Source organism: Aythya ferina, assembly GCF_964211825.1.
Source record: "Aythya ferina genome assembly, chromosome: 15".
In the NCBI taxonomy this organism is placed as follows: Eukaryota; Metazoa; Chordata; class Aves; order Anseriformes; family Anatidae; genus Aythya; species Aythya ferina.
Window position 1 is genome coordinate 6047467 of NC_140314.1, and position 16895 is coordinate 6064361.

The 16895-nt window shown below is 45.1% G+C and overlaps 1 protein-coding gene across 2 annotated transcripts in view; it reads left to right on the plus strand.

The window, feature by feature from the left end:
* ADAP1 (ArfGAP with dual PH domains 1) overlaps nucleotides 1–16895 on the plus strand; it is a 57013-nt gene that overhangs the window by 9551 nt on the left and 30567 nt on the right. For both annotated transcript variants that reach the window (XM_084536479.1, XM_084536480.1), the window contains exons 2-4: nucleotides 574–704; nucleotides 2497–2588; nucleotides 12093–12175. In XM_084536479.1, the coding sequence (XP_084392605.1) occupies nucleotides 574–704; nucleotides 2497–2588; nucleotides 12093–12175 (306 nt within the window). The remainder of the gene's footprint in view (nucleotides 1–573; nucleotides 705–2496; nucleotides 2589–12092; nucleotides 12176–16895) is intronic.

A 16895-nucleotide genomic window follows, 5' to 3' on the forward strand; every position in this document is an offset into this window, starting at 1 on the left:
CAGAGCCGCCACCAGCAGCCTTTTTCCATTAAGGCGAGGGCTGGAAACCCTCCTGGCTCAGAGGCCTTTTCTGCTGTGCAGCCACGACTGTGGGAGGAAAGTCTGTATGCTGCATTTCCACTGTAAAAAAAATAAAATAAATAAAGAACTGTCAAAGCAGAGAAGCAGTATAAGCGTTTCACCAAGCTGCTTGTTTTATAGGGCAGTTTTGGTCCACACAGGCCTCGTTGGGTGGGATTTGCTGGTGAAGGGAGACATTTTGTTCTTCGTGTGAGTGTGGATTGACTTTTGGGGTTCTTGGGCACATGCAGTTGTGTGTGTATTGGGTTTCTGTGAATAACTGCTGCTCCTGAGGTTGCAGTTCTGTTAATTATTAGTGTAACTGGTATAACTGTTAATTTAAACTAACATAGACCTTCTCCTTGTATGTTTATTTGATGCCTTTAGAATTGGAACTCAGCCCTGGTGACTCCTGACCTCCCCTGCCATCCCCTGTCCTGACCACCTCTCCTGCCTCCTGTGCTGAATTTAATAGACCAGCCAAGTGCAATTTTCTTTCTGTTTTTCTTTCAGATCCAGACTGGGCGTCCCATAGCCTAGGGATCTTCATTTGTTTGAATTGTTCAGGAATCCATCGCAACATTCCACAAGTCAGCAAAGTGAAGTCTGTCCGTCTGGATGACTGGGATGATGCTCAAGTGGAGGTACGTGCATCTCGGGCTTGACATGCCAGTGAGCTTGGGTCGTTGTTTTACATCACTGATCTAAATGCCACCTACCCTCTGGCTTCCTCGCCAGCAAAACTGTAAAACCAAGTCCTCTCTAAAGATACTACAGCAAATGTGATCCCAGGAAACTAAATTCCAAAATGCGGGAATGAGATCTGTGGTGCTATACTTATGAGATCTGGTTGAAAAATTGAATAACCATTTCATGAAGAAATTGGGAGGATTTCCCTTACCCCTATAAAATATCATTAAAATAGTGTGTGTAGAAATTATTAATTCTAAATGGACCCTCTTCATTTTCTCACGTTACCTCCAGCTGTAGTCTAGCATCCCTGCCCAGCTCAGCTGTTTCTGACTCTCTTCCACTTAGCACTGAAAGCTATTAAACACAGTGTCCTGAAGAATTGAACCCCTGCAACATAAATTCTCTGTATTTATACAACACACCTGAATAGATTTGGATGATGCTGCTAAAACCAACCAGGAAACCTATATGCTTTGACTGTCATTATCTTTAAAGGCATAGAGAATGCTAACACTCATTGATTTTTATCTTATTTTGTAGATTTGAGGTTTTTCTGAAAGCCACAGCTCTCAGTCATGTGTTTTGTGAGGAAAATAGGCTTTTGTTTTGCATGGGCTTTCCCTTCCCTGATTTTTTTTTTTTTTGAGTAGGCTGCATATGTAAACTCAAGGTCCTCCAAAACATGAAAGTAATAAAAAAAAAAAAAAAAAAAAAAAAAAGCTTAGAAATAAATAATAAAATAAAAGCTTAGCTGCTTGTTCTGCTTGTGTGCTTGGCATTTGATACAAGGCAAAACATATTTAGCATGGGCTGCATGGGAGGGGATGTTTTTCTTAGGCTTGTAAAGTGACTTTCATTAAATAAAATCTATGAATAGGAAAAGATGTGGTTTTGTTTGCAGTGTGTTCAGCTAGCCATTTTTATAAAAAAAAAAAAAAAGGAGGAAATGAGGGCTGTCAGGGCAGATAATTTTATTTATTTTTTTTAATATACTTCAAGCTCCTTTTTGAGGTTGTTGGCATGGCTTTGCAAAAATAAAATTATCCTTTTCCAAGTGATGTGTTCCTCACCAAAGCAAACAGCATAGGTCATGTTGTCAGGTTATTGCCTTGCTGGAGCCATCTCTGGGAGCCATCACATTCCTGTGCCTGCAGGTGGGACATGCCACCGTGTGCTGCCTTCTGCTGTCATGGGGATCAGTGGGAATTGTGCATGTGTGACTGGGATGCGCACCCGCCCTCAGCACTTTATTAAGCAGATGCCCTCAGGGAGTGGGGTGTGATAATTTTCAGGGCAGTCTCTGCCCAGTAGGGTGGCCTGGCTCCTAGGAGGGACAGCAGCCCAAATGATTGAAATGATCTGATGGGATTTCCTATCCTACAACATGTCTGTAGCAAAAAAACCCACCCTGATAGTATTAAGTAGACTGCTGTGGGATAGTGAGCACCGACAGTTTTAGCTCCTTTTTCACCTCTGTGCCCTGTCTCTGAAATGCCAGGCTGGATCAGAGATGTAATATCTGTATAGCCAGAGTGTCGACGGGTCTCCAGGGCTAATTTCTGAGGCTTGGTTTGCAGGCACAGCCTTTACAGCATCCCTTCTGCACACAGAGAAGCCTTTTAATAAATGAACACAGGCCCCATCCCACTTAGTTTATTACTCTGTAGAAACAAAGGAGGACGAGAGGAAATAGCATTAAAAATTTCTTAATTTTTTTCTTTTTTTTTCTCTTCTCTTTTACAGTTTATGGCCGCAAATGGAAACAATGTAGCAAAAGCAAAATATGAATCAAAAATGCCACCATTTTATTACAAGCCAACATTTCTTGACTGTCAGTAAGTAAATACCTTTGCTGGTAAACAATATTTATTTGTTTGTGCAGCTGCAGCCTCCATAATGTTTTAGTTTTAGCATGATACATTTTTTTCCGCTGCAGAGAGGAGTTTCATTTATAGAAGGCCCTGAAAATCTTTGTTCTTCTGAGCGCATATGGTAGAGTTTATACCACGCGTGGGATCTTATTTAATAAGTCCGGTTGAGACGATGCAGAGAAGTCAATAGTTTGTCTGTTCCCCAGACTCTCCCAGGTTCCTAAGGCTACAAAAATGCCAATTTCTACCCATTGATTTCTGCCTTTTCAAATAGCCCTCCTACATCAAAACATAGCTCGCTTATCTGATATATGAGAGGCTAGGTTACTTGTAATACAAAAATGCTGGGTTTTAGTGCCAAAATGGAGGATTTGCTTTTTTTCTCCCTCTTTTTTTTCCTCTTGACATGACAAATAATCTCCTCCACGAGGACAAGCAAAAAGATATTGTATCCCTTACCGTGTAGTGTAAACCTCCCTTGTAAGCTGGGGCAGGCTTTACAGACCATGGCAGCTGAGCAGACAGAATGTGCTGTGCTGGCCAGAGAGCAAGGAGAGGATGAACGGGTGGTGTTTGTTCCACGGGATTGTTTTCTAGGGCCTGATCCTACCGTGTACCAAGGGAGTTTTAAATGTTTGTGAAAACGGTCTTCGCAGAACCTTCTCTGGAGGGCTTAATTTCCAGAGCCAGTATTTTAGTATGAGCAAGCTGGGGAATAGTAGCCCTGAGATTGCTGCTTGAACTGCTGTCAGCAGTGGACAGGAGGTTTTGTTCAGCACCGTGTTATGGAAATGCCCGGTCTGTATGTGAGGCTCTGAAATGCATTCAGACATGAAGAGGTGCCTAAAATTGAAATATTGGAAGCATTTGTTAACTCTCCCTGTGAGATGCGAGCCTGTGAGTAGGAAGGCTCTGCTGTGTTCCCCGAGTCTGAAATCACACCAAAGGGTTTCACAAGCATCTTCATTCATTTTCAGGGTGACTTTATATTCTCAATCCTATATTTGTCTTCCTACATCATGCAAAAAGCCTTTGTGGGGAAGAAAGAAGAGGGCTCCCGTTGTCCCTGTGTTGTATATTGGTGGTGCATCCATTACCCACAATTCAACAATGCCCAAATGCAAAATCTGGGAAGACCCAGGTGTGAACAGCACTACCTGGCCTTACAATAAAAGAAATCATTCATTTGTGCACAGTTGGCAGGTCTCAGTTTTGATCTTAAAATGTCTTCTGGCAACAAATTCCGCGGTGCCTGCAACTGCAGGACTGATTTGAGGGTTGGCCAAGCCACTGTGTGTTGTGGAGAAGCGTGCTCTGAGCGTGGTGTGGTTCTCTTGCCAGGATTATTTTTCTTAAGAAAAACGTCTCATTGCCTTACCTCTCCTCTTGCTCCAACACCTGTGCTTTGTGGGAGAGAGCCCAAGGAGGAGCTGCCAGGAAGGAGCTCCCAGCCAGAGCGGTCCCGCAGTCTCTGTGGTGTGTAGTGTTCATCCTGGGGAGCAGACAATGCAAATTCAGCTCAGCGTGGCAGCACCATTGTTTATTTTTTTCTCTATTTTGGAAGAAAAAATAGCTTCAGCAAAAGTGACTTCTCTTTCTTTTTTTAACTCTGCCTCTCCCAAGAAGGAGAAAGGAAAGGGCCCACGTTTGTTTGACCATGTGGGGAGGTTGGGACCTTTCTGTTCCTACCTTGAATGGATGCTCCTGGGTCCTGACTTGAGGAGGGTGGGGGAAGATGGTTCACTACTAGAATAAGTGGGGTTTCTTGGGGATTCAGAAGTGCTTGTGTGGGTGAGGACCTGAAAGGTCAGGGCTGTGACTTTGTAAGGACTCGTGATGGAAAAAAGATGCCCCAAACTGGGTAGCTGGAGGAGATGGAGGGGACTTGCCTTGTGACAGTTAAGGACAAGACCTGCCTTCTGCCTGTCTGTGCTCAGGTGACAGGATTGCTGCTCTTCTGCCCAGCACTGGCCTCCCCACCCAGCTGGGGGGATGAGAAGACCCGTCCTGACCAGGCTGCCTGCTTTCCTACAGGCTCTGGCATGCCATTGACCCACCCAGCTCCGTGCACAAAAGCCTGCCTCTGGCTCCCCAGGGCAGATGTATCCCATTGCTGCAGGGCCTGGTGGCCACAAGTTTCTTACAATGCCTGTCTCAACGTCCCCGTGGGGGCTGTGGTGACCCTTTCAGATGCTTCTAGCATCCTTGCCAATCCTGTGCATCCACTGCTTCATGATCTTGCTGCGTAAATAGATTGCACTTCCTAAGATGGTGCACCAACAAAAGGAAAATTGCTGCTTGTTTCTCTCGTTTGCTTCTCCTTGGAGTTGGGTTTAAACCAAAAATCTACAGTCTCTTGGCAGAGCATTATTCATGCTTGTTTCCCTTGTCTTCTTAGTGTCTCCTTGATGTAAAGAAGAAAAAGTGTGCTACAAGCTCAATGTGTTACCCGAATGGCAGGAGGAGTTGCTAGCTATGCCAGCAGCAGCTGTGACCTGGATGCTGTCCTTGATAACCAGACAGCTCATGAAGTGCTGCAGTCCTGAGAGGATCCAGTACCACATTTGTGTCGCTGAGATCCAAAATCCCAGCAGTTGGTTGTGCTGTTTTGAAACTTGCTTGTACGTGGGTTATTAAGGATGGTCTTCATGTAGTTGTTGTGCTTCTCCTAGCAGTGACAGCGCTGAGGGAGTTTGTCTCCATGCGTCTCAAAGCAATCAGCAAGCTGTAGATTTAGAGGGAGATGCACCCCACTGCCTTTACTGGATGCTGTGGGCGTTGGGCAGTGCTGGAGGTCAGCACATCTCGGAGGCAGCTGTGCCCTCCTGCACTGGAGGGCAGCTACTGAACAGTAAAGAGCCAGAAATGGCAGAGGCTCCTGCCCAACTGCTCCTAGCTGACTGCAGCTCCTGATGCTAAACTCAGGGGTACGACCAGATTTTAACCTCCTTCAACTGACAAGCTGCAAAATAACTGCACTGAGCATAATGGGAGTGAAATAAGCATGCAACCCATACCGAAGGGTTTTTGTTCCATCTCACGTCTCGGTTAAATTCAATTAGGTGATGCGTGCCAACCCCAGCTGCTGTCGTGTCCTTTTGGGGCCATCCGACCTGTGCTGCGTGTTGTGAGGTGGCTGTGAACTGCGCCCAGCTCCCCTCGCAGCGGTCAGGCTGCAAGCACGCGGAAGCTGGCCCTGCTGCTCAGCCAGCTTTCAGACCACAAGCGTTTTCATCCCTTCTGCTGCTGGGCTGGCAGAAATGTCTGTGGCTCGTTCTGAGCTCACTTAGTTTGGCTTCCTTTGATAATGCAGCATGGGCTTTGCTTCTGCTTTATTTTTCTTTCATCCTGTGGTGGTGTTGCGCTCCGGGGAGTGGTGGCTGAGCTCCAACCACAGCCCCATAAAAGCAGTCTCCGAGATCACGTTGACCCTGCTGGGGCAGCTGCTCAATCTGCAGCCCTTCCCGGATGCCTGGTAGAGATGTATGTGGCCAGGCTTATAACCTGTGAGTTATAAGGGGGTTACGTTTTTTTTTTTGTTTTGTTTCTTTATTTAAAGCTTTTCATTTTGCTCTTAGTTAGGAGGATGAGGCAAGGCTAGTCCTCCTGTAAGTTGCTGCTTCTGGGACGGTTTGTCTGCTCTGTGCTTGTAACTTGCAGATATTTTGCATAGGGACAATTTTCAGCCTGCGTGCCCGAGTTTCAGAGCTGAGCCTGAAGCTCTGCTTGTGTGGGTGCTCTCTGCAACATGGATGTGATCCCTCGCAGCAGCAGGTCCTGTTCACGCACTGTGCTGCTATGCAAGCAGCTGTGGGTACATCGTGTGTTGGGGATGTTTTGAGGGCAATGTGCAAGGTTGTATTTTTCTTTCTCTGGTCAGAGGCTCCCTCTGCCTTTCAGTAGATAAATACTAGCAAAGATCAGGGGAGCTCTGCTTCGTAAAGGAGTGTACATTTAGCTATCTCCCTGCCTTGCTGCATCCCCGTCACTGCAGCAGCGTGAGCTGTTCCCAGCTCACAGCGCTGGGTGGCATGGCCATGGCTAACACCTCCAGCCACCACTAGCAGCACGCTGTTGTGTGCCGACCTGCGTTCTGCAGCATCTGGAGGTTTTGGTGCTTCTAATTACAACACCCCATGTTGGATGGCTGCGGTGGCTGGGCATGCTTTGTGGAAGCTGCTCTCAAACTCGGCGCATCAGGATGCTGACATCTGAGCCGTAATAAGGACAGGCTGTTCACTCCTTTTAGTCTTTTCTTTGGGAATCCCTCTGCCTTGGTTGCTTGAAGAATTGCGAAGCTCAAAACGAGGGAAGAAGTGCTCTGGAGCTAGCTTGTCCTTTTTTCTTCTTGCCTGTGATGTTGCTTCGTTCCTTGGAAATTACGTGGTGTTTGCCTGCTGCATCTGGCTTCTGCATCCTCCGGAAATCCCATTGTGGCTTTCTGGCTCTGTCAGAAACTTGGCAGTGGTTACAGAAGTGGAGGGATGCTCTGGAATTGCCCAGGGAAATTTTACCAGCTGTGCACAGGAAGAAAAAAAACCAACACAGACCAAACAACAAAAAATCCATTCTGCCCTCTCCTTTCATCTTCCATCTGCCAACAGCTTGGCCCATGCAGTGGGAGCAGTGAGCAGAGCAGCCAAGTTTTGTAAATCTGGGGAGTCCCTGAGGCTGAAAAGAATACCAGACCCTGCTCCTGCACCAGCACAGCACTGACCCAGAGTGTTGGGTGAGGAACTTAAACCACAAAATCTCTCCTTGGATGGTCATGAGTGATCTTGTTCCAGCTCTGTACGCTGGCAGCAGATTGAGAGCTGTACCAGTAGCAATTCCTGGGGTGGATACAGTGCAAGCACAGGGTAAAAGTGAAGGAAAAAGGCCTTCTTCAGCCATATGCTTGACAGAAAACTCTTAGAAGATGAAGAGAGAAGCTCCTACTGGGCTTTTGCGATGCTGGAAGTACGTTCGTGTCCCTGCCCAATACTTAACAGTGGTTCATGTCGCTTTGTTGCTTGATTCAGTGACGCAGAGCATCATACGTTTGGTCTTTATGCAAAACACTTAAATGTACTGACTGTACAGTGCGCTTAAGTGCCTTGGTAGGAAAAATGGGGCAGTATGGGTTGTGCTGGGTAGTTGCCTCATCTGGAATGAGGTGAGGCATCAGTCAGAGAGAGGATGTATCCCAGTAAGGCTTAAGCATTAAGGTTGAGCATTTTGCTCCAGCTCCTACTTATTAGTCAGATTCTTCAGATCTTATATCCATGGCTTTCAACAGTGCCTTGATGTCTTGGGTATAAAGCTCTTGTGGTATTGCAACACAGCCTATCAACGACGGGCTGCTCATCAGTTCCCGAGTGCTAGAGCCTCCTGTGATGGCTTGAATCACGCTCAACTCCCCTTGCGCTGGTAAGGCTCAGAAGTAGTGAAAATTCTCTTCTTGCTGCACAGGAGAAGGGGTTGGAGCAGGAGGTGAAGCTGGAAGGGCTTTTAGTCTACACTGCAGTGGCTGCCCTTGCACTGTATGAGCAAAAATTTGGACTCAGAGTTAAAATTTCATTAAAACTGAGTTTTGACAGAAACTTGGCATAGCTGTGCCCACAGAATTGCATCTGAAAAAGCATTTTTAATTTTTTCCTGGACAAACCTCTGACAAGCTCCAGATGCTTGGGTTTCGGAAAAGCTCCATTTGGGTTTCGGAAAAGACGGTCCTGGATGACGTTCCTTAGTCTTTGTCTGGTTTGGTGGCTCACAAGGATGTCACCAGGAGACTGATGCTTGCTCTTCAATGGATTTTGGGCCACTTACAGCTCTGGCTGGGGCTTCTTGACTGGCCTATGTGTCCAAAAAGCTCAGCAGCCCCTGTGGTGGGTGCACCATAGAGCATCCTAGGAAAGCCAGCCCTGCTGAAGGTCTTGTTTAACGATAAATTGAAGACTGTAGACTTGGCTGACCAGCACTCCTGTGCAGAGCACAGTGAGGCCATGCAGCCACAATTTGATAACAACCATTGGAACACAAGCACAGCTTTTCCTGTGCTGTTTTGTGCTCTGCAACAAAGGCTTTGAGTATGTGGGACCAAGATAAAGCTGCTCCACTGACTTCTTTTAAATCGTTTCTTGCTGATCCTTTGGCAGGGGCCACATGCTTTCGTGTGGGTGGCCAGGCAAGCCAGCAAGTACCTACGATGAGATTTGGAGGTGTTGGTGTTGGCAGTGCATTGTTGGCCTCCAGATCCACAGCCTCCTTGGTGCCACGCAGTCCTGCTCCATTCAGTGGGCAGCTGCTATTCTGTTGGAAACGTAGTCTTTCCTTATTTTTTTTCCTTTGCTCCCAGGTTTTTATCCTGATAATTACAAAGAGCTTTGTTTTAATTGCCAAAACCATGACACATTCCCTGTAAGCAGCAGCCTGCCAGACTTTAGGTGGGCTGTTAAAGCTTTTGGACTTGATCCTGAAAGCTGTGCGTCTCCGCAGTTCAGGAATGATGGTTATATTTTTCTAACAAACACAAACTGCCTATTTGCTGCACATCCCATCACCAGAAATGCAATAAAATAACATAAGGCTACTGCTGCAATCAGTTCTGGTCACAGAGTGTTGGAATCAAAGGGGGCTTTGGATGTAGTGTCGTGTATTAGGCATGTGATATCTGCCCTGGGTTATTTACAAACAAATTAACCTCAAGAAAAATACACTTCAACTAAAACAGAGAACTCTGTCAGCAGCAAACATCTAAAGGCCCCCCAAAGGCATACTTAAAATAAAATGGAGATCAGTTCTGAAGTCTAATGGAAACAGTAGAGGGACTATATGGCTTAGGGACCTTTGGCTTGGCCCTGAACTCTGATTGCTTTCAGATCCTGTAGATACTGAGACAAATTCCTGTTTAGATTCACGCAAGGACTGCCAGTGACACTAGGGTTTAACTCCAGACTCAAAAGCTTTTTTATTTTTTATTTTTTGTGGCAGCATTGCCTCCAGTCAATGGTACTGAGTATGGTCAAGTCCCTGCTCAGCCTCTCAGTCCATAGGGAGATGCTGGACTCCTCGCCATCCTCCTTGGGTCTTTGTTTCAGTTTCTTTTGCTAGAGCTGTTCTGCTTTCTATAAATAACATCTGGAGCAGAAGCTGCAGCTGCTGGCCTTGCATCTGGTTGTCCTAACTGCGGGCTGCTCTTGGTGCATCTTGATTTTCGGGAAATCGTTGCTGAAAGAACCCGGGTTTGTGATTATGAGGAAGGAAGAAAGAATGTGTGAGGTGGTGGGAATTTGTGTGAGCTGGGAACACAGCATGACTGGAGTCTTATCTGCCATAGGACTTGCCACTGGAGCCACTTGTGGTCTGGCCCAAGTGCTGGGAGAGGTTACCGAGAGTTTTTTGCAGCTTCTCAGGACATACATTTGGGCTAGGTACTTCACGGCTGATAAATCTGTGCTCTCTTGCACAACAGCTGTGGAGATACTGAACCACTGTCACTGACAGCGTCACGGGAAATAAGTCATTGCAGAGCACTGTTCCCTAAGGCGTAAGGACCAGCAGAGTGTATCTGTTGTAGTATTTGCATTATAGAGCAAGAGTGTTTTCCCATTGCTGTGTATGAACCTTATTTAAACATTTGCATTGGAAGGCTGACTTTCAGAGGCTCCGAACAGCTGCAGCTCCTGCTGAACCCACAGAAGTCAGCTGGAGCTGAGGGTGGTGTGAATTCTCTTCCTTATCGTTAAATTCCTAATTGTCTTGTTGAAAAGGTCCAAGTTTGGCTATGGTGACAGCAAGCTGTCTGCAGCAGCCAGGCTGGAAAATTGCACAAACAGAAACAAATTTAAGTACTAATGTTGATTTTTTTTTTTGATTATGTTTCTGTAGCTTTCTTGATGAGCAGCAGAAGTATAGAAACAGGCAGTTAAATTCTTCCTTCTGGGTCAACAACATTCTGTATTTGCAGGCTACTGTGTTGTAGGTATTGGATCAAGAAAGAGCATCCTGCTTAGCCCACAAGAGCAACTTGCACTTCTATGAACCCCATCTGAACCCCACCGTGAAGATCTGGGGATGGGTTATCCTCAGACTAGAGCATGGCACAGGGTGACAGCAGAAGGGAGATGGGTGTTTGCCTTTCAAGTTCACAGTCAAACTTGCAGATATGTGTAGCAACTAAAGATCGGTCCTGAAAACAGGAACAGAAGGGGGAAAGGCAGATTCTCAGTGCATTATTTCTGCTACAGCAGAGGCTCACAGTTGAGTTTTGGATGCAGCAAAGCAGTGGTGCTCCCTGAGGCTTGTGGGAGAAGGGCAGGGAGATGAAACAATGGGTGGGATAAAATAGATGTGATTATTTCCTCCTTTACTTCCAGGAAACCTATTACAGCCATGGTTCTGTTTGAATAATATCTTGCAAATGTGATCTATTTGTTTGCTGTAGCCCCTAGATGAATTTTCACAAGCACTAGTAGTATGCTTATCTGCTTTGAACATTTCTGGAATGTGTCTTGCTGGGAAGCTAGTGTTAAATTTGTGCGGTCAGCAAAAAAAAAAAAGAAAAAAAAAAGAGATGGTTAAAGCATATCAACAGTTTTCGTTAGCGGGGTGTTGATGTGTTGAAGTGTGATGGGTTTTACAGAACACGCCTGATGCCGGGGGATCTTTCACTGTCATCAGTGTAGGCCACTTCTAAATGTCTGCTGTGAAGCTGGGATGACACATGCCATTATTTCCATGTGTTTCTGCCTGCTTGGGCTATTTAAGGTTCCCTTGCAATTAACAAAGCACAGTTAGAGCTGTTTGAAGCTATCGCTATCTTATTCTAGATTTAAACTACTTACGTCCTTCATTAATTCCAGTACTCACCCTAAAATAAAATAACAAAATGTATTTATAATGTCTGGGTTGTTTATTCCTTTCTGGAAGTCTTGGTATCATTTTCAGCATGAAGAACAGAAGACTAGACATAATAGACATGTTTTTCACCATGTGTCATAGATTTCTTTCTTAGGGTAAGCAGTCCAGGCTCTAAGTTTGAATGTACCAAGTCTGGGTTTTCATATCAACAGTTTTAGGGCAAAGATTTATTTGTCTTTTATGTTTATTGCTTTTTTGTTGTTTTGCTTTGTGTTGTTTTGTTTTGTTTTGTTTTGTTTTGTTTTTTCATTAAACAATCCCATTTACTAAAGAATCCAGTCTGAGGAGCTTATGTTTAAAATTGTTCATATACTGTTGGAATTATGTGCAGAGGCTGATTGGGTGGGTGGAAATGGGCTATTTTACTAAATCTGTAGATCTTAGTAAATTTCCAATAAAATAAAACAATTGATTTGCTCTCTTAACACAATGGAAGAAGCCCTTGGGTGTGTTAATTTAATTTTTGGAAGACTTTTAAATCACAGTAATATTTTGATTTCAGAGTTAATGATTATGGATTCTTCTTTAGTTTATCTTGGACCATGTCTACTTCTTTCTTTTTTCCAGACTGCTGCGGGAACAGTGGATCAGAGCCAAATATGAAAGGAAAGAATTCATTCACAGTGAGAAGCAGGAGCCTTATTCTGCAGGTAGTGAAAGAAACTTTTGGCAGATAAATTTTTTGATGTTCGGCACCTTCCATTTTTCTTGTCTCTGTTTATATTTTCTTTATATTGATTATTGCTTGTATGTCACTAAAGAGGAAGAGAAAGCATGATCTTTTGGACAAGATTTGTCCTGGTGTTCCGTGTATTTGAGTGGGAATATTGGGAATGTCAGTGCCTGATGGAAAGTAATGAGTTATCAGGAGTCTTTCTGTTGACTCATGATCAGTAAAGTACCAGCGAATTTGTTTCTGATAGCTGGAGACATAAATGCACATTAAAATGGAGGTAAGGGTGTTTGTCTTATGGAGGTGACTTTTGCTGTGAAAAGATGAAATCAGATTAACGACAGTCTGGTTAATGGTCAGTAAGGGCTAGGTTCAGAGAATAAGTCAGTTTTCTTAAAGAAGGGCAGAGTTTAAGGAGGAGGTGCAGGGCTTGGCCAGGTTTGTTGTGCAGCTGCACCAGCATAAGGACTGGCACAAAAGTGCATGAAATTAACCGGATACTTTTTTGCTATATGTAAGTGGCCTTTAATTTATTGTGCATATTAAGGAGCTGACACCGGCTATGTGCATGCGTGACTCCGGGATAATTTTATTACCAAGAACCATGTTGCAGATGAAAGGTTAAAATTTTATTTTCATTCTGCTTTTCAAGACTAATAACAAGCAGGTAGCTCCAGCAGTTTGCTGCTATTAAAACTTCAATTAAAATCTGATCTCATATAGTCTCAATTTATGTTTAGAGTCTTTCTGCTCTGCTTTTTTCTATATATGAAACCTGCACATAATGTGCGTGCATGTGTGTGTGTGTAATCCATATTCATGTATAGTACACTGCACATTTTATTTTAGGTTTTCCAAACAGTCTGCTGGAGTTGGACGTGTTATATTAATGATAAATAGTTGATTTCCTAGACAGATTTGGAATTTATCTGCCAATATGTGTATAATGTTCACCCAGGAATAATGTTGCCATTTCATACCGTGCAGCTTTTAAATATAAAAGCCCAGATTCAACGGGGTACTTCAGGCAACCTCGTCGTTTTAAGCACAATTACTCCTTGTGACTCCAAGAAGAGGGTGTACCTGGTTAGAAAGAAGTATTTGTTCCAGTGTTGTTCAGGCAGAAGGGCAGTGTGTTCTGACCTTTCTGAAAAATACTGTAGGAAGAGCTCGAACAGAAGTTTATTTTAGCAATGTATTTTGTAGCTGCTTTTCAGTAATGCTGTTGCATAATATTTAACTGCATGGTGAAGGGGTAGGGTTTTCTCTCCTCTTTGAAGTTCAAACACCATTAACTGCAGAACATAAAAGAGAACATGGCAAGCCATTTTAAATGAACAGCACTTGTGGGAGAAGGAGAGGAAAGGAAGGCAGGCTGATGGGCACCTTGTAGGTTGTGTACCATTTTTTTGGTTTTATGTATTTTCTCTGAGAACTGTATCACCATCAAAATCCAGCATGGGAGCTGTGTAAATTACCTGGGCGATGCTAACCAGGATGTCATCTGTTCATTCTTCTGAACAAAGCAGGGAGGTGGGGACCAAACTTCCAGCACCGACTTATCCTTTCTGTTTCACCATAACAGCTCCCGAGATCTGGTTGCAAACCTGTGCTTCAGCCTGTGCCAAACCATGCTACTTCTGCTGGACAGCGTGACGATGTTGGGGACACTGTTTTCAGTTCTCTGGCTGTTACACTGGGATCAGTTGTTTCCCAGGGCTGTGGCTTGTGTTGTGTATTGGTGCTGGATCACCAGGTTGCCAAGCTGGTGTGAATCAGTGCCATCAATGAGCTGGTCTGAGCTATGCCATCCAAGGCAGGCTGGAGTTTGGCACTTGCAGAAGAAGCTCAGCCACATTACTCGTCCCTGCTCTGCCCTTATCACTGCTTGCAGGGGTCGGTCCAGCTTAGCAGCCTTGAGGATGCACCCTGTGTGGAGCAGTGCTCGTGGCCTGCTCGTGCTGGGTTCAGCGCTGCTGGGGGCTGCAGAGCATCTGGGCAATTGCTTTCCATTCATGACCTCCTGAATGGGGATGCACTAGGGTGGGACTGATACAAGGAGGCCCTCTTGCCCACCCCCCACGCAGTTTGTGTCCCATTTAAATTTATGTATATCTCTCTTTCTCTCCAGCGTTGCCTTAGACCGTTTTTTCTCACCATTCTGAATTCCCCAGAGGGGTGTTAGATTACCAGTTTCTAAGCATGAAACATTTTGTTGCTAATAGAGATGTCGGTATCCATTTTCTGTTGTTTCTTGGAAGATTTAATTCCATTTTACAATCCCAAGGGCAGTTTTGCATTCTGATATTTGCTCAACAATTGCATAAAAATAAGAAAATGCTATCTTTGAGCAGTTTTGAGTAGCATCCTTTTCCAGGCAGCCTGGTGAAACCCGAGTCAGAAATTCAGAGTTCTCGCTTTCAGAAAATCCTTTGGGGAGAGACTGCCTGGAGCCTGTAGATGCCAAGCAGAAGCTATCGCAGCTGAACTGACAGCCCTTGGAGAAATGAGTCTCAGGACAGGAGTGTCAGATGTGCAGGTCAGCACTGAGGTAGTCACGTAGGGGAGCCTGGCAGGGGGATGCGGCAGACTCGTTGGCTGCTGGTGAGAAGTATAAACAAGAGACACGAGTGTGGGATGCAGAGGCAATGGCTGGGTCTTACCCAGCTGCTCCAAAAGGCTTTGCATAGCCCCCTGACCGATGGGAAACTGCCCTCTGTGATGGGAAGCAATGTAAGGTAGCAGAAACGGAGTTGGGAAACAGACATACCTTGTGTGAACAGAAATCCCTGGTGTGGGCAACACTGGGTGTTCAAGCAGGACCTCAAACCTCACCCCAGGGAGGAGCCCTGGCTGCAGATCCACAGTCTTCAGATGTCCCCTCTCTGGGGCACGCTGTTACACCTGCAGTCATGGCCATTTTCCCTCAGTACAAGATTCCTTATAGGAACTTCCACAGAAATTTTAGGGAGTTTCTTGCTCCCACAGGAAGCCTTTGGACTTTAGCCCATGCGCCACTGACAGCTGCAGCTTCCAGCTCCTGTGCCGTGGGATAGTTCTTCAAACTCTGATGGTTTCATTCCTCTGAATGAGCCGTCATTAATGAATATGTTAGCACCATTGATTTTAGTGCAAGGAGTCAGTTTGAGTTCGGGTAGTGCAGGAAGATTAGTAAAACAGTGATTAAATGCTTCGGTGATCCACTATCGATTCTTAGATACACCCTTTTATACATTTGAGCTCTTAATTCGACTGCAGTATTAAAGCTAAATAATCTGATCATCCTAGACAGACTTCATGAGGCAAAACATTATTTACACCCCGGTAATCCTGATTAATGCCATGGTTGTGTTCCTCGTGCTACTGATACTTTTGTTGCACAGTGGCATATAGAGTAATACCGATTTTAAGACCCCCACATTAATGCATTTGAGGGTCGTTTTATCCCTTCTGATAAATGAACTGACTCAATTACTGTCAGTCTCCAGCTAATTGTCCCCTCTCAAGGAGTTTAATGGGGCACAGGCACCGACTTCTGGAAGTGAAGGGTGGTATTAATTGCCGTCAAGTTCCAATCTGGAACTCGAGGCAGTTGAAAGGTTTGTGTGATTGTCCTTTAAAAGCTTGGATGTCTTCCCCTGCTGTTGACTGGCAGCAGTTACGGCAATGCCTTCCAAATGTTGTGCTGAAAATTAGTTCGTTTGGGTGTTTTTGATTACTCTTTATCAAATGGATTTATTTTAGCCAAGGAAGGTGTGGAGGGAGCAGAACAGTGTTTTCAGAGCTGGAGCATTATAATAATATAAATTGGTAAAGGTGCAGCTGCTCTAATGTATCTCAGGCCACAGACAAGCGAAGGGGATGTGCATGTGGCCAAGAGAAAGCAAAAGGGAGGCGTCAGCTCCTGTAAGCCTGCCTTTGGCTTCTGATGGACCCATCTCACTACCGCCAAGGTGCAGGGAGATCTTTGGATTCTTTGCGTTAACATTAGCAAATGAAACTGCTTTACCTGGTGTTAAATCTCTTAATGCTTGTCAGGGAGAAATGGCGTAACTTTACATTTCGGATCGTGACAGCGCTTACCCATGGGCTGAGCATGGGAAGCGCAGTCAGAGCTAATGGGCAACGAACAGAGATGTCTGTGTAAGAGGAGGTGGCACCTTTTTCCTGGGAACACTGACTGTGTCTGCCTGTTATCTGGTGCTCATTGTGGGTGAGCCCTGGGTGCTCGTGCAGTCCGTGCAGACAAAGCTCACCACAACAGAGGTCCCACCTTTTTTGACTAATATCTGCACAATTGATGGTAGGCAAATAGGATGCATCTGAAAAGTATTCTACAAATAAATCAGTGTGAAACCGACTGAGTTCCCTTCTGCCGTTGCTTTACTGCTCCTTGTCATTGGGAAGAATGTTTTTCCCCTCTCTCTTTGCCTCCTACACCATCTTTCCAACTGTAGTTTCCATGCAGGACCCAGCACTGGGATGTTCTGCTGGAGGGGATGTGAGAACTGGCAGTCGGTAGCTGTTGGAAGACGTAAAGGTTTGAAATGACCCTCGCCTGGATGGGGAGGCGAATCCTGTCTCGTGATGCAATGAGCTGGTCCGGTGCCAAAGCTTTTCTTCGAGCTCCAGCTGGTTGCTGCTTGGTGGGTGCATTTTGTCTCACCATTGCTGGGAGGGGGAGATGCTGCAGATTC